This window comes from Vicugna pacos, chromosome 13, assembly GCF_048564905.1.
Source record: "Vicugna pacos chromosome 13, VicPac4, whole genome shotgun sequence".
Classification (NCBI taxonomy): Eukaryota; Metazoa; Chordata; class Mammalia; order Artiodactyla; family Camelidae; genus Vicugna; species Vicugna pacos.
The window spans coordinates 66,595,700-66,623,532 of record NC_132999.1 but is presented as its reverse complement, the minus strand read 5'-3'; the positions used below and the strand labels follow the sequence as shown (position 1 = coordinate 66,623,532).

The 27,833-nt window shown below is 61.8% G+C and overlaps 2 protein-coding genes across 7 annotated transcripts in view; one reads left to right on the top strand and one right to left on the bottom strand.

The window, feature by feature from the left end:
• Positions 1-14,428, top strand: part of PRKCZ (protein kinase C zeta) — an 88,238-nt gene extending 73,810 nt beyond the window's left edge. For all 5 annotated transcript variants that reach the window (XM_072975583.1, XM_072975582.1, XM_072975584.1 and 2 more), the window contains 8 exons: positions 6,583-6,669; positions 8,163-8,298; positions 8,465-8,552; positions 9,591-9,710; positions 10,420-10,499; positions 10,928-11,017; positions 13,731-13,846; positions 13,978-14,428. In XM_072975583.1, the coding sequence (XP_072831684.1) occupies positions 6,583-6,669; positions 8,163-8,298; positions 8,465-8,552; positions 9,591-9,710; positions 10,420-10,499; positions 10,928-11,017; positions 13,731-13,846; positions 13,978-14,065 (805 nt within the window). In that variant the 3' untranslated portion in view covers positions 14,066-14,428. The remainder of the gene's footprint in view (positions 1-6,582; positions 6,670-8,162; positions 8,299-8,464; positions 8,553-9,590; positions 9,711-10,419; positions 10,500-10,927; positions 11,018-13,730; positions 13,847-13,977) is intronic.
• A 1,747-nt stretch (positions 14,429-16,175) lies between these two features.
• Positions 16,176-22,228, bottom strand: FAAP20 (FA core complex associated protein 20). Of its 2 annotated transcripts, XM_072975587.1 has the most exons (4): positions 22,100-22,228; positions 21,736-21,871; positions 21,401-21,648; positions 16,176-17,122 (listed from the first exon to the last, which is right to left on the bottom strand). In XM_072975587.1, the coding sequence occupies exons 1-4, from the start codon at positions 22,159-22,161 to the stop codon at positions 17,050-17,052; spliced, it is 519 nt and encodes a 172-aa protein (XP_072831688.1). In that variant the 5' UTR covers positions 22,162-22,228; the 3' UTR covers positions 16,176-17,049. The 2 variants fall into 2 exon arrangements, with proteins under 2 accessions (XP_072831688.1, XP_072831689.1); XM_072975588.1 differs by having other exon boundaries at positions 21,401-21,871; positions 22,100-22,227.
• Between the last annotated feature and the right edge of the window lie 5,605 nt (positions 22,229-27,833).

Below are 27,833 nucleotides of genomic sequence, written 5' to 3'. Positions count from 1 at the left end.
CGACCCCTGCGCCGCAGCCACGGCTGTACCGGCTTCGCAGACTGCCGCTTAGGCGGCTTGTTTACCACCTTCGACGGCCGCAGTTGGGAGGCCTCCCAGGAGGAACTCGTGTCTGCGTCTGGTTTCTCTGCCTCTTCCTTTCACAGAATCTGTCAGTGACCTCTAGGAGCACCCGAAGCTTGGTCGGTCAGGACAGGGTGTCTCCCCAGACTGTTTTTCTGTGCTGCTCCGACCCCGGTGTGTACATACCTGTCTCCCCGCTGGCTGAGAGCTCCCTGGGACAGGGCCGCGCGGGGCCTTTCTGCGCCCCAGGTGTGCGGTTGGTGCCTGGAACCTCGTCGGCAGTCACGTTCAAATAATTTCTTTAAGGTGCAGTCGCATCCTTGGTACAAATATAAAGGGAGCAGGTGTCAGAGTTTATGTGACTTGCTAGTTAACGAGGGACTGGTAAGAGGTCAAGGCCGGCTCAGAGGAGAGCTCAAAACCCCGCACACGCTTGGGCGGTCGGGCCGCGGCGACGGGCTGACAGATGGTGCAGAGCTGCTGGGGGGTCGGGGGGGGTGGGTGTCTGGGGACGGTGTCGTGTGCGTGTCACTGAGTTGGAAAGTGGCTCGGAGATGGCCGAGGACCCCAGAAGCAGGTGCCCTGGAAGGGTGGGAGCCGGCAGAGCCCGGTGCCCCGGAGAGGCTGGTCCTGGTCTCGGTCTTTCCAATGCCTGTCAGTGTCTCCTGCCGGTGGTACAGGCAGAGCCTCGCAGCCAGCAGCTGGGGTCCGAATTCCAGTCCCTCCCGTTGTGACCCACGCGACCTCCCTGTGCCCATCTCTGGTCTGGGGCAGGGGGAACAGGGGTGCCGCCTCCTGGGCTCCCGGCGGGGATGATTCAGTTAAGATGTGAGGGTTTACAGCCAGGAAGGCCCAGCCCTGGGGATCTGTTCGTAACAGGAGCTGCGGCCACGAGGGCCTTTCTCCTTGCTGGTACCGGGTCTCTGGACCAGCGGACCAGCACCTGGCGTCCGGGCCCTGGGGTCAGCACTGCCCCCCGAGGCCCTCTCTGCCGTCACTAGTGTTCACCGTGCAGAACCGGAGTCGGGAAATCAGGGAGGCAGCGGCACATGCCAGGTGGAACGTCAGGGCAGCGGCAGGGGACTCGGGGCTCAGATGATGACCCCCGGGGGCGGTACATGGCCGCCTGCCTTGCTCACTCCGGGGCTGGGAAACCTGCCAGCGGCCGCCCCTCTCCCTCCAGGCTCCTCCCTGAGCATGCGGCCCCGAGGGCCGGCTGTGGGGCCAGAGGAGCTCACTGGGTCCTTGAGGCGCCAGCAGACATGGGGGCACCCATGAAACTCTAGGCCGTGCCTGCGGGCAGCGGCCGCCAAAAACCTGGGGAATAAAACGCAGCTTCTCAGAAGGTTGGCTGCTCGAAGGGGGTCTCTGAGCCAGAAGAAAATAAGCATCTCTCTTCTTCTCCCCACATCCAGTGGTGGCCATCCAGCTTGGCGTGCTCCCTGTGCACTGTGTGGACGGTCACTTGTATCGCTGCGCGCACACAGTGGGCGACAGCACCACACGTGCGCGGTGGGCGCTACCATAAAACAAACACCCATGTCGTGGACAAGCCACGCTTCACATCTGCACAGCCCACCCATCCTTTCCAAACAGGAGCCACAGTCAACTGCAAAGCCACCAGAGCGGGAAACTGTTCCCATTTAAGCTGTTGCAGGAGGGAAGAGACTGTGGCTGAACCTTTCTCCCCACCCCCCCCAACATGAGAGTGTCCTCTGGGGACCTGTCCTGACCGCAGCACCTCTCAGATCACAGGGGTACAAACTGCCCTTAAAATACCTACAGTTAACGCGCTGTTCCAAAGTGAAACCGTTCTCAGAGTCTCGTTTTGCGTTCCTCCGCGCACGTGGACGTGGTCTTCCCTGTGCCTCGTTTGTTTGGTTTATGGTGGAGCTTCCTGGGCTGTGTGCCACTTAGATGCTTAAGTAAATTCTTCTGGGTTCTCCAGGGCTTCTAGATACTCACTGCCACTCTCGCTGAGTGTGTCAGTCGCTATAAGTTGCACCTGAAGACTTGTCTGCAGCTCCAGGAGACCTCAGCCTGGGCTGGGAGTGAGCCGAAAGTGGGAGCGAGGTCGGCCGGGGAGGGCAGAGCCGCAGCCCAGGAACCTCCCAGAGGGACGGGCGCGGGGACATGTCCCTGGGGCGGGGGGCTTGGGGAAGGAGGAGAAAGGGTTTGAAGAAGGGAGGGCGTCCGAGGCTCTCCATGCCATTGAGGCTCCGGGGAACCCAGGCTACCGCAGATTCCCTGCGAAGCCGTGTCTCCCAGGGGCATCAGGCCTCAGAGCAGAGGTGAGGACACTGTGTCGCCGATGCCAGGCAGTGTGGATGGACTGACCAAAGCAGGGAGCTCCCTGGGCGGAAGGGGAGGTCTGGACGTGGAGAACCGCGTGCTGAGGTCGGCAGGGGATCATGTGTCCAGCGGGTAGTCGTGGACGTGGGGGCCAGGGAGCAGGAGCCAGGGAGAGCTCAGGCCACGTGCAGGTGGTGAGGGGCAGCTTGGGGGAGCAGAGCCGGGGCCCAGCTCTGACCCTGCACAGACTGAGGGATCAGGGAGACAGGCTCGGGGCCCTGGTGATAGAGGGGTTGCTACCTGGACACACGTGGTGCGAGGACACACCCAGAGGGCCGTGTGACCTGGTGGGAACTGTCCGCGACCTTGAGACGGCAGGTGCCCCCTCATTTGGGAGCGTGAGTCACAGCACTTCCGTGAGACAGTGACTTCGTTCCTATCATAACTCAGACCCAGAATAGGAAGAGCCACAGTGGGTGATGCAGCGGGTGACACAGTGGGCGGGCGCGGGCAGAGTCGTGGCAGCCCTGCTCTCCTGCCCACGCCGCACCTGCGGCAGGGAAATGGCCAGAATGCAGCCCCGAACCCTGGGCTCCGGAGCGGGCGGCTCAGGCTGGCCCGCCCACAAGTGGGGGAAAGGCCCGTGCGCTCAAAGCAGTCGAGACTCACCCGGAGCACCCAGGGGGCTCCAGGGGGTTGGTGTGTTTTTAAGGTCTTGTGGGTGGACCGCGCTGTCCAGAGACGCTGTGGGCAGACGTTGGTAGCTCGTCCCAAAGCCCTGGACCACGAAGACCCTCGGGACGTGGCCTCTGTCCGCCCAGCCAGGTGCTGCATCCTCCTGCCGCTGTGACCGCACATGGCCCTCCACGAGGGCCAGTCCTTGTTCCTTCTAAATCTGGAGAGACCTGGCCGCTTCTGGACCAGGGCAGGTGGGGTGGGGCGTGTTCTTGCTGCGTGTGCACAGGTGGGGCCACGCTCTGTGCAGCCAGTGTCCCTCGGCTGTCCTGTGAGGACCTGGAGGCCCCACACTCCTGCTGCCTGCCCCGATGCCGCGCCCCATCCGGCTGCCGCCCCCCAGGACAGGGTCTCTCTTGGGCCGGCCGTGGGGGCTCCTGTTGTCAAAGTAACTGTCAGGACCAGGCCTGAAGTTGTGCTCTTGCCAACCATTACATGACATCAGAAACCACATGAAAGGACGGCTTCTTTTAAAAGATTTGACGCAGTTTTAAAATGCAGGGAGGCGGGAGGAGCTGAGCTGGGTGCACACCCAGCCTCCGATGGGGGCACACTCTGCTGCTTGATTTCCTTTTCGCGCTTTTCTTCTCCGTGTGGACCTTAGGCTCGACCTGTCCAGCTCCAGAAGGGAAAGGAGCTGCATTTTGGTTGGGATTTGTTAAGTTTACGAATCACCTGAGGAAAACAGACGTCCTGACACTGCAGGCGCTTCCTCCTCAGGCACGTGGTTACCCGTCTCTCCTGCTCCTTCAGATTTTAAAGTTTCCTTCGTGCTGATTTTTCACTTCCTCGCTTAACTTCTGTCCTGCGTGTTTCTCTCTTCTGTTTCTACGTGAGGGAGGGTCTTTCCTTCTGTGGCAGCAGCGTGGTGCCCGTTGCCTCACGAACTCTTCCTCCAGTCACTTTCAGGGGGTTTTCTTGGGTTTCTGGATGAGCAGTGACACTGTCGCCCCCCCCCCAGCCGATGCCTGCGTTCATTTCTTTCTCTAACGACCTCGCCAGGACCTGCGGCGTTTGGGGGCTGGGGGTTGTGGGCACACCTGTGCCCGTCCCGACCCCGAGGGAGTGCCTCTGGTGTCCGCGCTGTGAGTGCAGCGCCTGCTGCCGCGGGCCGCCCTGGTGTCGGGGAAGCCGAACCCAACCACGCTAGCGTTCCAAACTGTCGGCTCGCACCTCGAGGGGCCGGGGGTGTCAGGGGCGGGAGGGAACAGCGGGGAGCCAGGGGGGAGGCGGGCTGTGGCCATGCCACCCGGGAGCTGGCGTGCCAGGACACGGGGGCCCGAGATGGAGGAGCTCAGCCCTGGGCCTCTGGGTGTTTGGTCACAGCAGCCAGGTCGTCTGAGTCACACAAAGCAACGTGCTCAGAGTCAGTCAGCACCTGATGGCCCTGCTGGGGTTTTGCTCAGAAGAATGGTTGACGGTAGTACTAACGCTGATCTGTAGAACGGAAGAAAAAAAGCCCTTAGGTACACAGGACTTTCTGCTTTAAAAAGAAAAGACGTCCTGCCCTGTTCTTGAAGCTCAAACGTGGTGCACATTAAATGAGTTCCCCGGTCAGAGACTTACCGAGACCTAGGAGCCCGGGAGCCCGTGCGGACCAGCCGAGGGTCCCCGTGTCGCCTCACAGAGATGCGGCTCTTAAAATCCCCTTGACGGGCTGTCCCCTGGGCACAAAGGCACTACTGTTGCGTCTGCTTTTCTAGGCTCTTAAATGCCCCCTTGAGGCTTTTCTGCCCCCAGGACGCTGTGTTGGTGTTGTCCCCCAGCATCAGTGTCTCTCCTTTCTCTGGAGTGATGTTCCTTTCTGTCCCTGCGTGGGCGGCCACCACCCCTTTCTGGGTGAACATCTCGGGCAGATGCCTGAAGGGAGTGTGGTTCCTGGTAATTGTGGACAATATCATCCCGGGCTTTGGAGTCACAGAGTTTTGAATAAATGCTTTTTTTTTCACTGTGAGGTCTGAGGCCTCTTCACAGGGGTTGAGGACCTTCATAGCACTTCCTCCAGGATGGCTGCCGGGATTGAACGTGCGCACGTGTCAGAATGTGCCTGGCAGTCAGTGTCCAGCTGTCGTTGGTCCTCACTGTTTGCACCAGGCCTGTGAAGTTCCATCTCTCACCTCTGCTGTTGCGTGAAGGCAGCTGCAGGCACGACGTATGAGAGTAAACTCACTCACAGAGAGGCGGGCCCATGGAAGGGTTGGCTCCTGCAGCCTCTCCAAGCAGAGGGGCCGCCCTCCTCAGCCGAGCTGGGTTCCTCCAAGCCAGGAGTCTCTGGCTGTCCTCCAGCGCTCAGGCTTCTGTCTCCATCTCTGCTGTTCACATGTTTAGGAGCTTGTTTCTGGTCTAAATGCACAGTGGGACTTGGGAGTGGTTTGCAGCTTGTTCACCTGCTCTGTATAAAGGGGGCCTCTGCCCTCCGTCCGGGGTGTCACCGATGGCTCTCCACGCAGACGGCCTGGCACCCGGAGGGGCTGGAGGGGCCAGGGAGCCTACAGGGTGCCCCCACCACCTCCCTCCCAGCCTGGGGCACCATGGAGCTGACGATGCCCCAGAGGAGCTGTTGACCTAAAATCCACGAACTGCCCTCAGCAGGGTATTTCTGGAAAGTTGTGTGTGAATTTAATTTTGAAAACGAAGCCTTATTAAATGGGAGAAGGAGCTTATCAGGAAATTAACCACGTGGTGAACTGTTTGGAGACCTGAAGGGCCCTGTGTGCGTCCAGGAGATGTCAGCGACCCCACGCCAGCCCCACCCTGACCCCTGCTGCCCCTCCGGCCTCCTCCAGGAGGGGTGCCTGGCATCACAGACCTCCTGTGGCTGGTCAGTGCTCCTGACCTGCCCTGTCCTCCCTGCTTGGGAAGGGTTCCAGCCACCAGGTCCCACCTGGGGTCCCACCCACTCCTTTCTTCTCCTGGACGCCCGGCCGCCCCACCTGTGTTCTCACCTGGGCACTGCCTCCCCTCCCTGGGGTCCACACAGACAGCGGCCAGAGTGGTCATCCGACTGCCAGACGTTGTCATCCCCCTCACCTGGCTCGTGGGCCTGCCCTTCCGGCTTCTGACGACCGGTCCCCTGGGCCTCCAGGTGGTCTCGCAGCCCCCACCCCCACCACCATTCAGGCCTCTGCTCCCTAGGGAGCTTCTGCAGCCCCCTGGCCACACAGCGCCCTCCCCACCCCCACGGGGCCTCCAGCCACTAGCTCTGCCTTATTTGTACCTTTTTTTACCCAAAGGTAGGCCTTGCACCATTGGGAGAGCAAATTACTGTGCTGGATGAAATGAACGCCCAAGTGAAAGTTTCTCTTCTGAATTTGACCCTGTCGGGGTCAGAGCTAAGCCATACCCTCCGACCTCGGGGCAGGGTGGGCGGCCTTGGGTCCCTGCCTTTCTGGCCTCTGGGAGGAGTGACCGCCCGCGAGAGAGGACAGGCCCATGGTTCTCCCTGGAGTGGCCGCGTGCGATCCCCGCCCCCTCGGCCCTCTCTGCCACCAGGTTGTTTCTGGTCATCGAGTACGTGAACGGGGGCGACCTCATGTTCCACATGCAGAGGCAGAGGAAGCTTCCGGAGGAGCACGCCAGGTGCGTGGGGGCGGGCCTTCCCTGGGCCCCAGCGGTGAGTCGGAAGGGAGATGGGTCTGGGGAGGTGGCTGGGGGTGGGGAGCGGCGCGGCCGTCTCCTGCCAGGTGACCCGCCAGAGCCCGGAAGGTCTCGGACCCCCTCGAGAGAGACGGGGGTGTGCGTGCAGGAAGGCGCTGTCCCGCGTTGGCTTTTTCCCTGTTTCCGAAATGGGGAGAAGTTCCGACTATAAACTGACGTGCGTGGACATAGGGGGCTGTCCTGCCGCGCCCCGCCCCGCCCCGCCCCGCCGGGACACTCAGCCAGGGTTTGCTTGGTCGCGGGAGGATGAGGACCACCGTTTGAGCTCTCAGGAAGCTGACCCGTCCTCCCCCTCCGCAGCCTCGGGCTCGTAGGCGGGCGGGGCGTTCACTTCCACTCCATGGCTCGCTCTTTCCTGTTTTCCATACTTTTCTCTTTTCCTCATTTCCTCACTCGAAGATACTTCCATGCAGTGTTGTGAGTCACCAGAGATCTTTCCAGGGGGAAAGGCCAGTAATAAATCAAGAGTAGCCCCCACACACTCATGCTCTCTCTTTTTCAGTTGTGGTAAAACACAATGTAACAAAATTTACCACCCTCACCGTTTTCAAGGGCACAGCTCAGGGGCATTGGTCACGTTTCACAGTGCTGTGCAACCATCCCCACCGCCATCTCCAGAACTTTCTCATCTTCCCAAACTCAAACTCTGTCCCCATGAAACACTCCCTCCCCACCCCTCCCCTCAGCCCCTGGCCCCCATCCTCCTGCTTCCTGTCTCTGAATCTGACTCCTCCAGGGACCTCCTGTCACTGGATCACAGGTATCTGTCCTTTTGTGACGGCTTATTTCACTGAGCACAACGGCCCCAGAGTGCATCCATATTGTAGCGGGTGTCAGAGCCTCCTTCCTTTTTGAGGCTGCGTATCATTGCATTGTGTGAACGGACCGCACTTTATCGTTCACCTCTTGACGGACACCCGGAGCCGCCTCCCTGACGTAGCTGTTGTGCTGCTGTGCACGTGGGTGTGCAGACGCCCTCAAGCCCACTTTCACGCTTTTGTGTGTGTTCTCAGAGGTGGGGTTGCTGGGTCCGGTTGTGCTTCTATTTTTAATTGTTTGAGGCCCTTCCAGACTGCTTAGCACAGCAGCTGCAGCATTTTCCCTTCCCACCAGCAGTGCACACGGGTCCCAGCTTCTCCACATCCTCACCAGACTTGCTATTTTCTGTCTGGGGGGGTTGGGACAGTGGCCGTCCCGGGTGCATGGGAGGCAGTGTCTCGTGGTTCCCTGACCTCTATGACGCTGAGTCTTTTCCCAGCCTTGTTGGTCCACGTGCCCGTCAGTGAGGGGACACAGGACGTCTGGGCAGGGGCGGTGGGCTCAGCGGCCCCGGGGCACGTCCTTCTGTGCGGGGCTCCCGTCCAGGTTCCTTGCCGGGCTCTCTCTGCTCATGACGGGTGCCACCCCCTCCCCAGGTTCTACGCCGCGGAGATCTGCATTGCGCTCAACTTCTTACACGAGAGAGGGATTATCTACCGGGACCTGAAGCTGGACAACGTCCTGCTCGACGCTGACGGCCACATCAAGCTGACGGACTACGGCATGTGCAAGGTGAGGCCCACACCCCTCCCGGTGGCGCCGGGACGCTGGCTGCTGGCTGCCGGGCCCCAGGAGGCCAGGCCCAGGCGCCTCTGTGTTAGTGTGCCACGGTGGTTTTCCCACCACAGGGTCGCATCTGGAGGTGCCCTCCCTCCGGTAACTGGCTCTGTCCCCACAGGAAGGCCTGGGCCCCGGAGACACGACGAGCACTTTCTGCGGCACCCCAAATTACATCGCCCCAGAGATCCTGCGGGGGGAGGAGTACGGTGAGCTTGGGGGGGTGCGGGGGCAGGAGTGGGCCAGGCCGACCCCGAGCCTGGGGCTTTGTCTCCTGGGGGACTCGGCCTGGAGCAGTGGGGTGGGGTGGGCATGCCTGGGGCCGGCCCTGCTTGGGGTCCTAACCAGGGGCTCTAGGGCCCTGGCCCAGCAGCCAGGGAGAGGCTTTTATTGACCAAGTGACACTAAAACACACGCCCTTACTCCATTCCCAGCCCCATGTCACCATCTGGCCTCAGTCCCCATCTGTTGTCCTGTGTGTCCACCTCAGTGTCCCCCGGGGAGGTCACTGGACAGGATCCTTCTCATCACAGAGCCCTAGGGGCTTGGGAAGGAGAGGACGAAGCAAAGACAGAACCCAGGGTCGGTGCCCGGTGGCTGTGGGAGGAGCCAGGCGGTGACTGTCCACAGAGGTGGGTCAGCCAGCACCACCTGCAGCCCCGCCGACCCTGGAGCACGTCTGCCCTTCTTTCTCCAGGAGGGAAATGAGAGTGAGATTAGAACGTGCGTGTATGCACGTGTGTGCGCACACGTATGCACGTGTGCACACCCCACGCAGTTTTGGGTTCTCTTGTTTTCAGTTGATGCGTGTCACAAATATGCCATCAGATATTTCCAGACATTTTCTTTGCCATTATCCCCGTGGACCAGAGCAGAGTCTAGAACCTGCCGGGGCGGGGTCCCGTGTGTGATGGAGGAGGACAGGGCCGGGCACTCTTGGTAGAACCTGCCGGGGCAGGGGTCCCGTGTGTGATGGAGGAGGACAGGGCCGGGCACTCTTGGGGCAGCTGGTCTACCCGGGGGCTTTGCCGTGACACAGCCCGGCTGCTAGCTAAGAGACAGGCGTCCTCAGGACAGTAGACACGGCGGGGCCAGGCTGCCTGGGGGACACCCACCCTCAGCTCTGGTCCAAGAAACGGAAACCGTGGCTCCTGCCGCCCGGTGACCGGCAGGACAACAGGAGACGCCCATCCTGCGGCCGCTGCACATGGCCCGCGCCCGGCGTGATGGCCTGCGCTCCCCTCCAGGGTTCAGTGTGGACTGGTGGGCCCTGGGTGTCCTGATGTTCGAGATGATGGCCGGCCGCTCCCCCTTCGACATCATCACCGACAACCCCGACATGAACACCGAGGACTACCTTTTCCAAGGTGCGTGGGCCGCTCAGGGCTGCCGCCCTTGGTCTGTGTGTCCAGTTCTTCCCGCGCCCTGTGGGTTCTCCCCCTGCAGAGGAGCAGGAGAAAGCGCCCCCAGGCTGGTCCCCGCGGCTACCACAGACTGGCGGGGGCTGCCTGTTCTCATGACCGGGTTGTGGGGGTGGAAACAATATGGGGCGGGGGCACTGCTTTTTCACACGAGCAGGAGAGAGAATTCGTCCTGATGTAGCCCAGCTCCCTGCCGACCCGCACCGGGTGTGCACCCCAGAGTCCTGGGCAGGGGGCTGTGCTTAGCCAGGGCACCGCCCCCTTCCAGCCACCATTGCGGCTTCTTGCCATCTAGGCCCCTGAGCCAGAATTGACCACCCTGGGAGACTGAGCCCCAGAACCCCAGCTGTCCCCACAGTGCCTCTGGTGCCCACGGACACAGGGGTGCAGGGCGAGCAGAGCCTCTCTTGGTTCAAACGTGAGCATGGGCACATGTGACCGTGTGCATGGGGGCCCTCTGAGGGCTGCAGACCCTGCGGGGTGAAGGAAGGGGGCTTCAGGGCACCAGGAATGCTTAACCCTCCTGCCTGGTGGGGGGATTCCAAGAGCCCTGCAGGTGGCCAGCCCCTTGGCTGCTGGGCAGAGGGACCAGTGGGGAGGGGGCGGGGCACACAGAGGAGAAACGGGCTCCCACCGCCGCCCGCAATCATTGCAGTCATCCTGGAGAAGCCCATCCGGATTCCCCGCTTCCTCTCGGTCAAGGCATCCCACGTCTTGAAAGGATTTCTAAACAAGGTACGTTCTCAGCCACCATGGCAGCCGTGCCGTCCGGGGCTGCCGGCCTGGAGCCCTTTCTCACAGTGCATCGGGCCCAGGCTCCACCCCCTGGTCATCTCCGGTATCAGCTCCTGGACATCTTGGGGGTGGGTTTGAATGTTTACTCACCCCAGACAAAACATGATGACGAGAAATTACTCCAGAGAGGAATTTAGCAAAGCAGCTCAGCATCTGTCCAGGTCCCTTGTCGGGCTCTCTCCGCTCAGGATGGGTGCCACCCTCTCCCCAGGTTCTGCGCTGCGGAGATCTGCATTTCTATGATGAGTGATGGTTTAAGGCCTTTAAGTGACCGGGAGGGCAGGCCAGTTCCCTGTCCGGCACCAGCTGTGAAGCGGGGGCTGCTTTGCTCTGTGCTGACTTGTCATTGTTTGAACTCTGACCCCCAGGACCCGAAGGAGAGGCTCGGCTGCCGGCCACAGACTGGATTTTCTGACATCAAGTCTCACGCCTTCTTCCGCAGCATAGACTGGGACCTGGTAAAGCACCCCAGGATCTGCTCCCCGGGGTGGGCGGGCCTGGGGCAGGATGGACAGACAGATATGAGGGTGTGGGAGCGATGGGGGAACTCATACTGGATGGAGAACAGGGAGGGTGGGGGGCTGTGACAAGCCCCTGAGCTGGCACTTCCAGAAGATCCTGGGGGAAGCCCTGCCTGGACATCCACACCGGCTCCGGGGGCCTGGGGGTCGTGCTTGATCCCAGCTGGTTCTGTGCAGAGTCAGTGCCCAGACAAGGGCGTGTGCTTTGGTTTCATGGTTAGTTTCCCAGCACCCGCCTTTCTGTATCCCAGAACCTGCTCAGGTCACGGCCGGAGAGCTCAGAGCTGGAGTCCCTAAGACCTTAGTGCTAAGGCTTCTGGTGTTAAACGAAAACAGAACCTAATTTGTTTCCAAACATAGAAACAGTTGCAGAGTTACTGATCTTTAACCCTTAAAATACGTTTTTTTGAGGGAAAAAAAGACCAGATAGCTAATGAAGGAAACGCTGGACTTCAGCTGGAACTAGTTCAGAAGCTCTGGGCCCTGGGGTGCTCCCTCCCCCAGCCCTTCCTTCTGCAGCCCCATGGGCACAGCAGCTCCTGTCCACTCCCTCCCGCCACTGTCCCTTTGCAGCCGTGGGACTTTCGGGTGTGCTTCTGTGGGGCCCTGGAAGCGGGGGGAGGCAGCCAGGCACCGAGGCACCGAGGCCCCTCAGTTCTAGGACCCCAGTGGGGGGTGAGGCAAGGGGTCAGAACATGCACCTGCCCCCACCCACACGCCCATCCAGGGCCCAGCTGGGTTGTTTCAGAACAGAACCAGACGTCTTCTTGCTTGGAGTTATTAGATGCAAATACTCAGAAATGATATTCAGAGCATTGCCACTTTGAAAAACACCAGCTTTGGATTTTTTTTCTTGTAATTTTATTGTTCTGCTAGCACAAAGTAGAAGAAATCCGGGTTCTGGTTGGTTTCTAATCGTTATGGGTACAGCTCGGCACACCTGGCCTGGGGGAGGGTGCTGACGCCGGGCTGTCTGCTGGCTGGGCCCACACAGGCCCCATACAGGCCACCCCCGCAGCCCAGCTCTTGACCAGTGGAGTCTGCGGCAGAGCCCACGGCCCTGGTAGGTGGGCCTTCTGCAAAGTGCAGCCCCAGTGCTGCTCCGCAGGCGTTCACCCCGCCAAGCTGCAAAGGACCTGCACGGGAGCCTCACCCGCGGCTGCAGCTCCGGCCAGACCTTGGGCCTCGGAGAGAGCCACAGCGGGTGTGGTGCCACGTCTCCTGAGCTGGCACCTGGTCACTTCTGGCCCTGCCTGTTAGCAGGTGTGGCCTGGTGCTGGCCTTGCCCCCATCTCATCACTAAACGTCTCCCTGTGAACAGAAGGCAGTGGTCGATGGGCTGTGTACGGACCGACGCTTATTCCTTACGAACAGTGTTTACGCTGAAGTCATGCCGGGGAACATGGTTGCTTCCCGGGCAGACGAGAGGGGATGTGGGGACAGAGGAGGGGAAGAGGCATTCTGACAAAATGGGGCTGGGGTCCCTCTGCCCTCAGAGGTCCCGCCGGTGATGGCAGGCTCAGCCCAGGCCTGGGTGGTGGCTTTTCCTCCCTACGCCCGCCACCACCGACCCCACAGTTTCACCACGTGGCAAAGTCGTGGTGTGAGCGGAGGTGGGCTGGGGTCCTTGTAGTTTCCACTTGGCTGCTGCTCTCCCACCTGGCGGGGCCTGGCATGGAAGGCGTGGAGGCCCCACAAGGCGGGTGTTTTCAGGCTCAGTGCTCACTCAGACCTCCCAAGGGAAAGGCCTGGGTCGTCTGTCTCGTGAATTAAGCTGCTCTGAGTCCTGAGAGCCCAGGTCCGGCCTGGGAGGGCTGGCTCCTGCATTCCCTCTGCTCCCAGCCTCACGGGGCTACTGTGGGCAGGAACAGACTCGGCATGAGGGCCCCATGGGGCAGGGACCGTGCCTCTCAGCCATGGCTCAGTCTCGGTTCTCAGGAGCACACCTGGCCCAGCACAGGTGCACAGCACACCCGGTGAGAGGGAGAGGGAACCTAACTGTGTGAATATGCTGGCCCGGGGGGCATGGCGCTGAATCGCGTCTTACCCGGGCTGCCAAGTCTGCCTTCCTGGGCAGAGCCTGTCTCAGCCTTGTGAACAGTGAGTTGGAAGCCAGAGTCTGGGTCCTGAGAAGCCCCATTTCCTGCCTTACCAGCAGTTCACTGCTGTGTATCCCTCTGGGATTAGAGATGTAGTCGGAAATGGCTGCTCTTCGGGAGGAGGAGTCCCAGCAGGACAGGGACGCATCCAGCGCCGGCGTGGGTGGGGGTCCACCTGCCCAGTCCCAGCTCCTTTATGATCAGGGTTCCAAGATTAACAAAGGGTAAAACTCCCCAAACCAGCTTCGTTTGGTGTAAGTGGCCGGCTGCTGGGGGTGCAGACCTGCGGTGGGGGCCGGTTTCCTGCGCAGGCGGTTGGCCTTGGTGCTGCATCCCAGGTACCAGGCCCACGGGCTTGCACTGCCGGCACTCTTCAGGACTTTTCTGCCTTCGGAAAAAATTTCTCCTAGAAAAAAGCAATCGGCATTCAAACATGAGGGTATTTAAACGCCGTCTCTTCCTGTTCGACTCTGGTTGAGTATGTGCAGAATCTAAGTCCGGCACTAGAGCCGGAGCACGCACTAGTCTGACCACCGTGTTGTTCTCCCCAGCTGGGGAAGAAGCAGGCGCTCCCGCCCTTCCAGCCACAGATTACCGACGACTACGGTCTGGACAACTTCGATACGCAGTTCACCAGCGAGCCGGTGCAGCTGACTCCCGACGACGAGTAAGGCTGCTGGAGTGGGGCGTGCGGGGCTGCGGGGAGCCTCGCGTGGGCGTGGGGGCGGGGCGGGGCATCCTGAGCCGCGGGGGCGGGGTCTCACGTGGCGCCCACCCTGCTCTCTCCGGCCCTTGCAGAGATGTGATCAAGAGGATCGACCAGTCGGAGTTCGAAGGGTTTGAGTACATCAACCCGCTGCTGCTGTCCACCGAGGAGTCCGTGTGAGGCGTCCGTGTTCTCCGTCGTGGACACGTCCGTGAATGGCCCCTGACTCTGTCCTTAACCACAGCGTATGCATGCCAGGCTGGGCACGAGGCCCGGGCGCGGCCAGGAGGACTCGCCCCCGGGCCTGGACCACGGAGGGGCTGCGGGGCGGAGCAGCCCCTCGTCCGGGTCGCACGCCGCCTCGTGCTGGAGGAATTCGCTTCTCGTGCCTGCGCCGCGGAAGACCCGCGGTGACGTGTGTGAGGGAGAAACTGTCCCCCGATTTCGAAGGTGCACACTTCCCACAGAAACAGAACTGACCTGCTCCACCGGGAGAGCTAGCCTGTAATGTCGTGAGGAATAAAGTGTCCCGATGCTGTCGAAGCTTCCCTCTCATGCCTTTTTTCCGCGCGTGGCGCCTGCCCACGTCGCAGGCACGGAGGAGGCGCGGTTGGCGTGTGGGCGGGATGGGAGCTTAGGTGCCTGCAGCAGGGATCCACTGCAGTGAAGAATTTTTAACAAATCTGGAACATTTTCTAAGCCCCGGTAAGTTCCAGTTGTTAACATTTAACAGAACTTTCCTACAGAGCGTGTAAGTAGCCATGTGGCCTAACGCCCCAGGCACACCTTCACCAGATGGCCCGCTGGTCCCCACCGGGGCGGTAGACCCCAGTGAGGAAAAGTGGATCTTAGAGGTTCTGCAGCGTGGAGCTCACCAAAGCACCCAGAGACCAAAAGAAAAAAGAAACAAATTGAAAACTCAGTCTGCACAAAACATATTTCTGGAAACATGAAGCAGTGCTTCCGTGATGTCTTGTGTTACCGATCAGAGTTTTGGAAAACATTTTTATCCATAAGGCTGACACTCAGAACTAGGCATTTCAAGGAGACGTGTGTATGACGGGCCCCAGCCTTAAAGCTCAGCAGCAAGTGCAGGACGCTCTCACCATCCTGCACCTTCCTGACACGGCTCCCCTCCCCTCCTACTTCCGGTGTCCTCTGCAGGGGCACTTGTCACTTGGTCACCTTCCTTAGGTGAAAAGCCGAACTGAGGGTTTTCCAGGAAGAGGTAAACCGTCTGGGTTTTTTAAGTCCCCAACATGTCAGGTGAGGCGAGTCCCCGGGAGCACTGGCGGGGCTCTTGTCCGCCATTGGGACCAAGTCCCAGGGACAAGTACTTGACATCCTCCGTGTGCACGTGGCCTGCATCACCATGCAGCCCCTGGGCCTCGTTCTGCAAATGCAGCCCACCCCTCCCCACGCTCAGGCTGCAGCTGCTTGTGGTGCAGCACCAGGTCGGTGTCCCCAAGACCCCAGGTCCCTCGCGCCCTGAGCCACCCTGGGTTGCAGAGCAGCGTCTATGGGACGTGGAGACTTGTTTCCAGCGTTCGTCCAACCCCCAGTTGTACCAGGAAGACCTGCCTCCAGAGACAAAACCTGGGGACACAGAGCAGTCTGTGAGCCGACTTGTGGGTCTCATGGGTGTTGGCCCAGCAGGGACGCCAGTCACAGAGCTGGGCCTGAGGGCTATGCAGTCACTCGTGACCAGGGAGCACTGGGACCTGCTGGTGTCACCTGGGGAGGGAGACCCCAGCGTGCCCATGGAGCGGTGACAAGTGGCCTCAGAGCCCCCTGCTCCCCAGAGGGGTCACTTGCTGCGTTGGTGACATCTTTGCTCCAACAGTACAGGGGCTCTGGATTTGCTCAAACTTCAGCATTTATTCCAATGTTGCCATGTTGCCAAATAGCTTCCCGGTTACCAGTGTGGTTGCTCGTGTACAAAACATGTGTGTAACCTGTGCTCACGGTCAAGGGAGATCTCACAGTCAATTGTTTCATAATGTAAAGGTGAAGGGCGTACCGAGATGGGGTTTGGAAACAAATCCTAACATTTTCGAACAGCTCCAGTCACAACGAGGTGTGTGTCCTTTCGGAACAGTTTTTGGAAACGGGTGACGCCACGATTGTAAAGCGGCAGACGCGTCCTGGTGGTTTTATACGATGAGTGAGTGGCTGGCAGCTCTCCCTCCACGGGTGAGTGTCCCCAACAGCCACGCCCGCTCCTGTCTTGCACACTCATTAAAAACTTTAACGACAATGCTGACTGTTGTTACTCTTTTCATTAAAAGTGTCTCCAGGAAGCCAAGGCTGTTGAAGCCATTTTAATAAAAACACTTTAAGAGCAGTTTTAGGTTCACAGCAAAAGTGACAGGTGGGTACAGAGAGGTCTCGGATCCCTGCCCCCCCCACAGCCTCCCCACCATCAACATCCCCTCTCCACACAGGGTGCATTTGTTACAGCCGATGAATCGGGGGAGGGCAGAGCCCAGTGGTGGAGTGTGTGCTTAGCATGCAGGAGGTCCTGGCTTCAGTCCCCAGTCCCTCCATTAAAAATAAATGAACTTAATTTTCCACCAAAAAAGAATTTCTTTACAAAGCTATTAAAAAACAACTGCTGAACCGGCACTGAGTGTGGGTCTGGACCCACGTTTGACGTGTGTCTCACGCATCCACTGCTGTGGTCCACCTGGAGTATTTCCACTGCCCTCAAAGTCCTGTGCTCTGCCTGTTTAACCCTCCCTCCCCAGTGACCTCTGGCAACCGCCAATCTGTATCGTCTCCACAGTTCTGCCTTTTCTCGGGTGTCCTATGGCTGGAATCGCATAGTCCGTAGCCTTTCAGACGGGCATCTTTCACCGAGCGCCACAGTGAGCACCATGTCCGCACTCGGGCCAACTCGGGCACAAACACCCGTACTGCCCGTGAGGCTGTCCCCGCTAACCTGCCCAGGCGGGTCCTCTGCCAGGCGGCCCTGTCCGTTTCCCGACCTTGGCCATCACTCTGCTCAGCGACAGCCACAGAGGAAAAAGGACCCAATGCTTCGGTCTGCACACACGGAGATACGAGCACTTCACACTGACACGTTTTAATGTGTAGCTTCTTAGCACGGGAAGCAGAGGACGTGGTCTCGCAGGTGGAGGAGAAGCCGCGGGGCCGGGAAGGGGTCACCACACCACGTCGTCCGTGCTCTCCGCCAGGCACTGAGCCAGATGGCTGTCGATGTCCGACGGGGCCAGCCTGCAAGGAAGAGAGGGTCGCTCACAGAGAAGAAGCTGGCCACGCAGAAGGGCACCTGGTTGGAGCACCTGTCTCACACTTTCATGCCCTTTCTGGGTGTGCCAGCCACACCAAAGGCCGGCCAGAGAGAAACAAGGGGAGGGTCCAGGAGGAGGGGCCCCATCAAGCAGAAAGCCTTTCCAAATCCTGTTCCCCAGCTCCCAGGTCTGCAGGGTGCCCAGAGGGCTTGTCAGATACACACGCCCAGGCTCACCCCTGAGCCTGGCAGGGGACACCCTGTGTCTGGTTGAGCCTCTAGGACTTCTGGGACCCTCCCAGCATGAGGACCTCGCAGCTCGCAGGGCCTGAGAGCCGGCCTGCGGTACAGGCATCGACAGACAGGCCGGCCGGACCGCAGCGCCGGGGGCCGGCCAGGGCCCCTCCAGGTAGAGGGTGGAGTCCCTCCTAACCCCGGAGCCCTCCCCGGTAGGAGCTGTCTCGTCAGCAGACAACTCCATCAGGTGTGTCTGCAGCATGTGACTGGGTGTCCCTTCCCTTCGACACAAACCACCCTGCTTGGCAACTGGAAAAGAGAAGGCGGGAAGGCGGATGTCCCAGGACAGCAGGCACTGCAAGGCAGCAGAACAGAGTGGACAAAGGGGTGTGCACCTCAGGTCAGGGAATTTGTTCTTTACTCAGAGGGACTTGGCTCCTCTGAGGACAGGATTCAGTCAACGTGGGCTGCCAACCACGGTCCTGGGGGCCCCGAGGCCTGCGGGTCAGCCCCCTCAGTGTCTGGCGGGGGTGGGGAGAGGTCTGATGCATGTCACAGAGCAGGTGCCTTCCATCCCTGACCTCACCTGACCCCAGGGAGGAGGGACGGTCAGGGATGACTGACAGTCTCCCCGTGCTAGAGGCTGTGACTCCCTGCAGAACTGGGGGAGCTGAGCGAGCGCCTTCACCCAGACTCAAGCCCAGACCCAAGGGGCCTGTGTCCACCTGCCACCTGGGCTCCACCCGGAGCCGGCCTCCCCTCAGCACCCAGGCCTCCTGCTGTTGGCCAGCATTGGTCCAGGCCCCTTCTCGTGCCCCAGACAGGCCCAGCAGCCCCAGTGAGGACCCTCTCCACTCTGAGACTGTCCCCCATGGCCCCCGCCCCCCGACCTGGCACGTGCAGGGAGTGCCTGGACCCTCGGGTTCTGCTCCACTCCAGCAGCCCAAGGCCACTCACTCCTGTGGCTCATCCACACCAGAGTGGCCAGGGACCCTGCACTGCACAGAGCAGAGCCACCTGCCAAGTCTCAAGCCAACCACTCTCCCACCGAGGCTCTTCCAGCAGCCGGGCTGAGAGGCTGCCTAGGGGCCTAGCCAGAGTCCTGGCCAAACACCGGGATCCACACGTGGCATTCACACGTGGTCATCACATCCACTCCGTGTTCTGCCAGGATCCTCCGAGGCTGCAGGGCCCTCCCTCCACAGAGGCGGCTGGCCGGCCAGCCTGTGCCCCTCTCTCCACCTGCAGAGACCTCCCGCCGTGGTCTGTCCTCCGCCGCCTCCAGGGCTGTCCTAGTCAACCAGCCAGAGTTCAGCAGCCAGGATGGAGAGCCGCTTCCCTGGAGCCACTGCGTCCAGGCACCAAGTCAGGAATGACGTCCTTCCACAGCCACCCCAGGACTAAGGCGCCGGCCGTTCACCCAACCTAACCCCCCGCACTGCTGCTCGCCGGAGCCGGAGCCGCACTGGTGTGGGTGCCTTCCGCTGCCCCTGCAGCACTCACGGATGCAGGCCCGTGCCGCCCTGAGGCCCCGGGGGCCCCTCGGCCCATCCTGGAGCCCGCCCCTGCATGTGCTTCCTCCGAGGCTGCCAGACACCCTAAGACCCGGACCAGGTCACCTTGTCCAGGGATCTCCAGACAGTGTCCCACGGGTGGGAGGCACCCTCCGGGATTCCTTCAGACCCCCACCCAAAAGAGCTGTCGCTGGGTCTCTCACGCACTGTGCTTCCGCCTCAGCTGGCATCACCGCAGCCTTGCCTCCCACCCGCGCGCGCACCCAGGTGTGGAGGCCGGCACGGCTGCGGGAGACGGGGCTCAGCCCGCGACCCTCCTGAACCTTCTGAACATGAACAGGTACCCAGGGGCTTAAGGGGCCTCGGAGCTGGAGAGACCCCCGCCTGGGCATCGACATAGACACGGGGACACGGCTCACACTTGGGTTTCCACGTCTTCACATCACTTGGCCTGGAGGAGCTAATCTCCCAACCGCCTCTGTGACTCCCGGGTAGCAGAAAACAGAGTATCTGAGCGTGCAGCGAGGGGACGGCATTCACACGGGGCCATCGAGTCCACTTTGTGGCTGCCCTCACATTGGAGGACAAGTGGTTCTGAGTGACCCGCAGACACCAAGACTTCTAGAAAGAAGAGAGCTCATCCCACTGCTCTGCCAGAGGCATCCAGGCTGCTGGCGCCTCCTGCTGACCAGCACCACCGCTCCCGCTGCTCTGATGGCATCTGTCTCTGGTCAAATAATTCCCGAGCATCACTGAAAGCAAGTGTTTTTCTAGAGACAATCATGAGACAACACAACAGTCGCATGTCTATGTCCAGCCCTAACCTGGACCCTCCCAGGGCCCAGACTCCCTGCCCTAGGGTCCTGAGGGGTGTGAGCCCCTGCATCCGGCATGGGGACTTCTGTTGTCTCCAGGTTATCCTGCAGCCTTGAGGGGGTGTGGCCTCTCCTTTTTAATCACAGGAGGGCCACGCTGGAAGCATTCCAGGCATGCAGAGACCCAGCCCCAACGGCACTTCCCCCTACTCTGAAAAGCCAAGGCACTCTGCCAAGCCTCAATCTAACTGCTGAAACAGCTCAGAACCGGAACTTTCCAACTTCCCTCTGGTGTCTCTGGGAATCCTTTCTTGGTAGGAAAGTAAGCGATCCAAGGACAAAAGGCTCCCCTGGAACGGGAGGAGGGGCCAGGGTGCCCCGACAGAATCAGGGACCCAAGGGCTCTGCCAGGAAAGCTGCCCTCCCTCCAGGGCTTCCAAAGGTGTCTCTGCTCCTTGATGTCTTTTGACAGGTGTGATCCAAGGGGACTTTGCGTTTTAAGAAGTGCTCACCGAGCCCTCAGGAAGGGCAGGGGAGTCGGCACCTGCAGCCACAGCCATGCTGAGGCATCAGTGCAGGCAGGAGGGTGCTGGGCGAGACGCTGAGTCTGGCGATGGCTTGCAGATTCTCCAGGGCTACTCAGAGCACCAGGCACCTCAGCGCGGCTGCAGCACCTCCTGTCCCGCCCAGCCCGACCTGTGCCGGCTGGGGGCTTCGCCCGGGCACAGGCGCCCTGAGGACAGCCACCACCTCGCCCTCTCCGCTCCCCACCCCCCCCCCGTGAGCCATCTGGGAGCGGTGTGGAGAGGCAGTGCCCACCCCACGTCAGGTTCCAATGAAATAAACCTCACTGCCTGGAGGAGCCTGGATGTTTGACTTAAGTCAGGGTTTCTTCTCTCCTGTGCCGCGGTTTTCTGCCACATGTTTTGATAACTGGTTGGACAGCTTCTAGCTCTAGAAGCCACTCCCTTCACCCTCCGGGGCTGTTTTGTTTCTGGAAGACGAGGGGCAGCGCTCGTAACAACACACGTCTCCAGGCCACTGGATGTCCAGTGCAGAACGGGTCTGACTACCGAAACCTGCTGTCCATTCCCTTTGCCCGACCAAGCTTCTTCCACCCTGACCCCCATGATCCCCCCACACCTATGTCCTCGGCTGTGTGACTTGTGGCCCAAAGCTGAGCAGCTGGGACTTCTCATCAAAATCGAATTCCATCATCCTTACTTAGAAAGGGTATAATGCATACATTTGATTTTTTGAAAGAAAAAAAACATCTCTAGACAAAGACGATTTTCACTTTTAAAACCAGCAATCTACCTCTGGGAAGGTGCTCAGTGACCTACAGCCCACCTGAACCTGGAGGTGGTCTCAGCCCCGGGAAGTCAGTCACCACCAGGTTCCCGGATGTCAGGGTGGACCCAGGTAGAGCCTCCCTACCCTCCTGCTGTAGAGTCTGAGGGGTGGAGGTCAGGAGACCCCAGACCTGTCAGCCAGCAGGTCGACCCCCAGATCCGTAGCACTGCGTCCTCTGGCTGATCCTCACGCAGTCACTGCCCTTTGCCAACGTTCTAAGCACAAAATGTTACTTTAAAATGCCAAAGTCGAGCTCAAGCTCCCTAGCCTTCTAAACCTGGCTGTGGTTTCCAAATGGCAAGGGCCACCAGGTAAAGGCAGAGGGGAGGGAAGGCCCACTCACCCGGGAGAGAAGTCGGCTTGGCACATGGGGCAGCTCCGCAGGGTCGGCGTCCCCTCCAAGGACGGCTGCTCCTCGGCGCTGGAGGTCCCGCGGGGCTCACGCGCGGGGTGGTGTTGGGGGGACACCGGGCAGGAGCGGACCCGGCCCCTGCCTCGCTCGGGGACGGGCGGGAAGGGTGTCCAGGAGAAGGTCTTGGTTCCCACCGTGAAGCTCTCCGGTGGCGCCTGCTCGGGGCTGCGCATGGGCTCCTGCAAGACCGAGTCGTCGGATCGCGCCGGCCGCGCCCGCCCCTCCCCAACCCGAGACCCGAGGCCGCGCGCTGGGTCACCGCACACCTGGCGGGGGAACGCGGGGAGCGGCGGCAGCTCGCCGTGCACGTTCAGATCTGCGCTCGCCACGCGGAACAGCTCATCCCACAGCCGCGCACACTCGCCGCCGTCCGGGTGGGATCCAGGGGCGGCGCTCGGGGGCCTGGGACGGCAGGGGGCGAGAACTCAGCCCCGGAGGCCCGGAAGAGCGGGGAGGGGGGTTGGCGGCGGCAGGGGGAGGAGCGGGGATGGACTCAGCGGCAGGGGAGGGACCCTGGCAGGTTCCGGGAAGCACGTGGGGGCGTGACACCAGCTACCGCTCGGCCGGGGGACACTAGGGCCCCACCCGGCCGCTCCCCGCGCCCGCGCCGCCCTCAGCCCCCGGCCTCACCCGACCCCCGACGGCGGCCTCCTGCGGCTCAGGCTCCGCCGCGGCCTCCGCGCCGCCTCCATCCGCCCGGAGCCCGCGCGGCGGGCGGAAGTGAGCGGCCCCCGCTCCGGACCCCGCCCCGGCGCAGACCCCGCCCCGGGCACAAGCCCCGCCCCTGCCCGTTCCCCGCTCTTGCCCCGCCCGGACCGGCCCCGGCCCCCCTCCCCGACCACCCACAGCCCTACGTGCGCGGTTGGACCCCAACTCCCCGCCAGCCCGACGCAGACCGCCCCCGACCTGGGGGCTGGACCCGAGGCTGGGGGGCCCCGCGACCTGCTCCTCGGGCCGTGAGGTGACCTCCCCTCCGAGACACTATCAGCCTTTGGGGAGCTGGAGGCCGGGGCTCCTCCCCCCACCACGGAGCTGGGACTGAGGTGGGGAAGGCTGCCTTGCCCTGAGGAGCCATTTTCCACCCTTCAGGCCGGGGTCCCCAGGGGCCTCCGAGGAGGAGGAGCTGGGCGGGAAGACAGCTAGGGGGTCCCGGCGTCTCCCCACCCGCCGGCGTCCAGGCGTGTCCCTGCTCTGCCACCTTCCTCCGCGTGGACGGCTGTGAGCCTGGGTTTCTAGCTCTGTTGTTCCCAGGATGTCGCCATCTCCTTACACAAGAGGGAGGAGATTAGCTTCCTTAATTAAGAAATAAAGAAATGAGAAGACCAAGTCCAGGGCCCCGGATCCTGGGCCAGGGGTGGCAGCCTGGGAGGGGCTTCCCTGATACCCTCGGCGCTTTCCCCTGATGACCATACAGTCTACCACTTGGTGGCAGCAGACGCCCAGGGACCCTCAGCCACTCCTGCCAGCGCAGAGCTGGCTCCTTGTGCGCCTTCCCCCTCCCCCAGCCCCGAGGCGGGGCTGGGCTGTGCGGGCCGGCGCGCAGGGGGCAGCGAGCTGGGCCGTTCCTCTCCAGACCACAGACAGATGCCGCCCGGGACGCTCGGACCCTTCGCCTCTCCCCAGCCCCGCAGCTCTGGGGCTTTGCTCTGCACCGCCCTCTGTGGGTTAGGGTTAGCTGCTGCAGCCTCCTCCCCTCCCCACCACTTCATGGCACAGTCCTGCCTCCCCCCACCTCGGGTCCTGGGCAGCCCCTGTGGCACACTCCAGCCTGCGGACCCCAGTCCCCAAAGAGAGACCACGCAGGTGGCCGTTCATCCTCCGTGCGTGCCCACTCTGACCTCCAGGGTGGGGCGAACTCATTCCCCCAAATGTCCCTAAGTGGCTTCCTGCGGCAGGGACTGTTCTAGATGCTAAGGGACCCCCAGGGGTCCTCACCCCTGGAGGCTGCCAGCTGCTGGGAGGCAGTGCACGTGTGGGCAGCGGGAGCTGCAGAAGTGGGTGGTCTCGGGGTCCTGGAGTGGGTGACGTGCAGCTGGGCCGGCTCCCAGGTGAGAGAAGCCAAGGTGAGGGGGCTCCAGGCCTGGTACATGGCAGGTGCCAACTGACTGAGGACGCGACTCCCAAATAGCTTGTGACTACAGTTCCCAGACACAGTCCTGCTGGCCTTTTCTGGAAGGGTCACCACACTTCTGAGAGCCAGCTGTGGGGACTTCCAGGAGAAATGGCCAGGCCTCCCCGAGGAAGGCCAGCATGCGCCCAGCTCTGTGAAGACCCCGGAAGCAGAGCATCAGGGTCTTAGTGTCCCAGCCCCTTTCTCTACAGACCTCACCCCAAGGCAGGAGCAGGGAGGGTCTCAGGTGGACACAGAACCATGGCGTGGCCTGAGGGCAGACACCCGGAGTGGGTGCGGGCCCTGGGGGCTGTCAGGGCCTGGCTAAGTCTCACTCCAGCTTAGGGCACAGGAGGTGAGGGGCACCCAGTCTCCTTTGGCCTTAGCCACCCCTGTGGGCTTCACTTACCCTTGACTTCTAACAGGGGGGAGAGCCCCATGTAAAATCTGTCTCCTGGGGATGTCTCCTCTCTGGTTTCATCCAGCTGCTAGGGATTAACTCCCTCCATGACCACCGGGACCGACAGCCTGGGACACTGCCACCAAGAGCAGAGCTGGGTGACCCCTGTGCCAAGCACACGGCAGGTGCTGACGCCCTGCCCGCACCCCCTCAGCCGCCGCTTTCCGACAGCTGCCCACCCGCCGGCCCAGCCTGCACAGGGACCTGGAGGTGGAAGGGGAGCACTGTGTACCCCGAGAGACCCACCTTGTCCCAGCATTATCAGCAAGACACAGTGGCAGTGGTGGGGCTGGAGGAAATTTAAAAGTTGAACTTAACTCAAAGACTCACATTTCCCCGAGCTCTCGGAAGCAGTGACAGGCAGTGGGGCTTTATTGGAAAATAATTTCTGATGGAGACTGACACTGGCACTGCGGAAACAAGTTTTCTACAAGCCAAAATGCATGTTTACAAAGAATCCTTCAGCGTTTTGGAGAAGGCACCCCTCCAGTGAAGCGGAAAGTGCTCGGTGGGCGGGGGTGTTGCGGCCCCACCCTGCAGCACAGGACTGGCCCAGCTGGGAGGCCCTTCCCCCTGTCTTTCTCTGGCTTTGGCCACTGAAAGTGATACGTTTGTGGGTGATGACCAGATGCCCCCTCCCCTCCAAGGCACCCATCCCAGAATCAGGGTGACATCTGCAGCCAGCTGCTTGGGAGCCTGCACCTCCCAGCGCCTTCCAGCACCACGGAAGGTCCTCAGAGCCGCGGTATGAGCTTGCTGCCTCCCCCCGCCCCCTGCAGAGCAGGCCTGCCCGCTGACGGGTGCTGCTGCTGCTGGTTTGCTGCCTCTCCTCCAAGGCGGCCCTGCAAGGCAAACCCTGTCAGCTGGACCCCAGCCTGGAGCCTGCTGGCCTGGGCCAAGCCCCACTTGGATTCCCCAGACCCTCCTTTGATTTCTCAGGGGCGGGTTTTCCCTTCGGGGCACCCAGCAAGTGGGGACAAGATGTCTCGGGCCTGAGGCCACCCAGCACAACCAGCCCCGGAGAGCAGCACAGCCTCCAGTCTCCCGGTGAGGCCGGCCCCAACTCCAATGGCCTGGCCAGCGCCTGCTCACTGGCCGGCCAGCCTCGAGGCCTGGGCTGCCTGCTCCCCGGAGCCCGGACTCCTGGTTGTGCTGGCCACACGTGCTAGCCTGCGTGTGCTGAGCAGGCAAGCCTTCCTGGAGCTGGGCGGTGACATTCGTGGGTGTGCAGAGTGCCAGGCAGACAGGCTGGATTGAAACAGTTGCTTGGGAAACATGGCAGGGTCCCTCGGGCAGCAGAGCGGGCGCGGGGCCCCCTCACTGGTGTGGGGACAAGGATACCCTTGGCCTCCTCGAGGCACCTCCTCCCAGCTGCAGAGGGGCAGGCGTCGATGTCCGGGACCAGCCGGCACAACCTTCAGCCTTCACTGTAAGAGCGTGAAAGCCACAGGATAGCCGAGGGTGGCAAAGGAGGGGCAGTGGCCACTGCAAAGTCCCAATGCTGGCCCCCACCTCCCCCAGGCCCCGACTCCCTCCTCTGCTGCTGCCCTTCCCACAGCCATATAGGCCCTCCCTCTGTCCCAATGCCCCAACTCCTGTGATGCTCAGGCTCTGCTCTGGCGTCCTCTCCACCGAGAAGCCTTCCTGGCCCTCCCCTCACCCTGTCGCCCTGCTGGGTTTTCCTACCCCTCCGGTGGGAAGTGTAGGGCTGGGGTGCTGCACTCTGCCCCAGGGTGTCCCCAGAGCCTGAGGGGGTGCCTGGCCCAGAGGGGACAGTCAGCCAATCCCGAAGATGAGCTGGGAGGGACCGTCTCAGGCTTTCTTCCTGCGGGGCATGTAAGTCAAGCAGAGACCAAGCTTTGGGGGTAGTGGGTGGTTCCCTGAATCTATGTCCACTGGAACCGGGGAACATGACCATATTTGGAAGTAGGGTCTTTGCAGCTGGAATCAAGTTAAGACGAGGCCACCACACTGGGTTAGGTGGGCCCTAAATCCCATGTGACTGGAGTCCTTGAAAGAGGAGGGATGTTTGGACACAGAGAGAAGCTCCCTGACTGTGAAGGCAGAGGCTGGAGGCCATGAGCCTGGAGACACCTGGAGCCACCGGAAGCCGGAAGAAGCAGGAAGGATGCGCCCTGCTGGAAGGAGTGCAGCCCTTCCGCACCTTGAGTGTGGACTTCTGGCCCCCAAACTGTGAGGGGTGGACCCTGTCGCTTGAAGCCCCAGCTTGGTCATTTGTGCCGTGGCCACAGGACATTGACATGGGACTCGGGCGTCTCCTCGCCATCCCCACCGCGTGCAGCTTGAAGCCCCCGGGCACCGTTTGGTCGGGGGCAGCCAGGCATCCTGAGGCTACTCTCCTGGCCTGGGCCCTGTCACCATCCCTCAGAGCCATGGCCTCAAGGAGAGCCAGCTCTACTCCGAGCCCACATACGTCCTGGGAAGAACCCAGGGTGGGCGACACTGGGCCGGGGTCCCCTCCCGGAGAACCTCTTCTGGTGGAGAAGGTGGCCGCTAGCGTCGGCCCGGCTTCCCACTCCCGTGGCTTCTCACCTCCTTATGGCAGATCCGCAGGCTGGAGCCCCAACTTCCTGAGATGCTGGCAGGTCCCTGGCCTTCTGAGCCCCAGCTGTGTCACCCCCAGTTCTGTGTGAGCCATTTCTGACCTTGTGTCAAGGGCTCTGATGTGGAAAGCTCCGATCCCCCTCCCTGGGGGCCTCCCTGGGCAGGGGCCGTCTTCAGGCTGGCCCAAGTGTGCCTGGCGTGGCTCAGGGGGCGGGCATCCCCATCGGAGCTGCAGGCCTCAGCTGTGCCCTCTCTCTGCCCCCTCCCCCCTCCTCCTTCTCTCCTCCCTCCCCCTTCTCCTCCTTCCTTTCCCTCCCTCTTCAGCCCCCACCTGTCTTAACAAGGGCACAAAAGCTTTAGCCCTTCCCAATGTGGACGGAGAGGCTAGGTCAGGGGTCAGCAGGTGGTTATTCGACCTCCCTGGCAATAACTGGTGGGGGTCTGTTGGGGCAGGGGTGGTGGGCACAGGTAGAAAGCTGCCTCCTCTCTCCCACCCCCACCCCAGGGACCACGCACCTGGAGTTATTCTACCTGCCTCTAAGTCTTACGGGGACCTGGGCCTTGACTGACCAGAGGTCTCAGAGCAGCCAGAGGTCACGAGGTCATCAGCCAGAGGCCTGGTGAGGGATGCCAGCCCTCGGCAGAGGGCCTGTGTCTCTGCTTTCCAGTTGCCAGGTTTTGGCAGCAGCTGGTCAGGGCATAACTGTCTGTTGCCTGGCCCAGGGGGGCAGGAGGGGCCTTGGCCAGCTCTCTGACCCGACTCCGTGACCTCACCATCCAGGAGGCAGGCGCAGCAGGGACCCCCCACCCACCCACTACGGCTACCCTGGACGAGCTGCTCCTGCGCTGCTGACCACACAGCCCCCCAGGCCAGAGGGCAGCCCAGGGCCCTGCGTGGCCCGCGGAGGCCTGCCAGGGGCTGTCAGGCCAGCGGGGGCAGCAGCCCGAGGCCCTGTGGAGTCACTTCTCTGAACTGGCCCTACTGCTGCCTGCAGCCCAAGGCGGGGCCAGGGTGCAGCTGGAATCAGGACTGACGGCGGGTAGGTGTCCAAGCAGGCAGTGGCCCAAGGCCAAGCCCCCTTGGGCCACTGAGACCAGCCTGCTCGCCCCTCCTGCTGCCTTTTGGCGCCCCCCCCCCCCCCCCGCCGCTGTGCCTCTACTCCCTCGGGCTGGGATGCTGGCAGGAGGCAGGAGGGCCCTGGCTGGGCAGCAGCCCAGGGGGAGAGCTG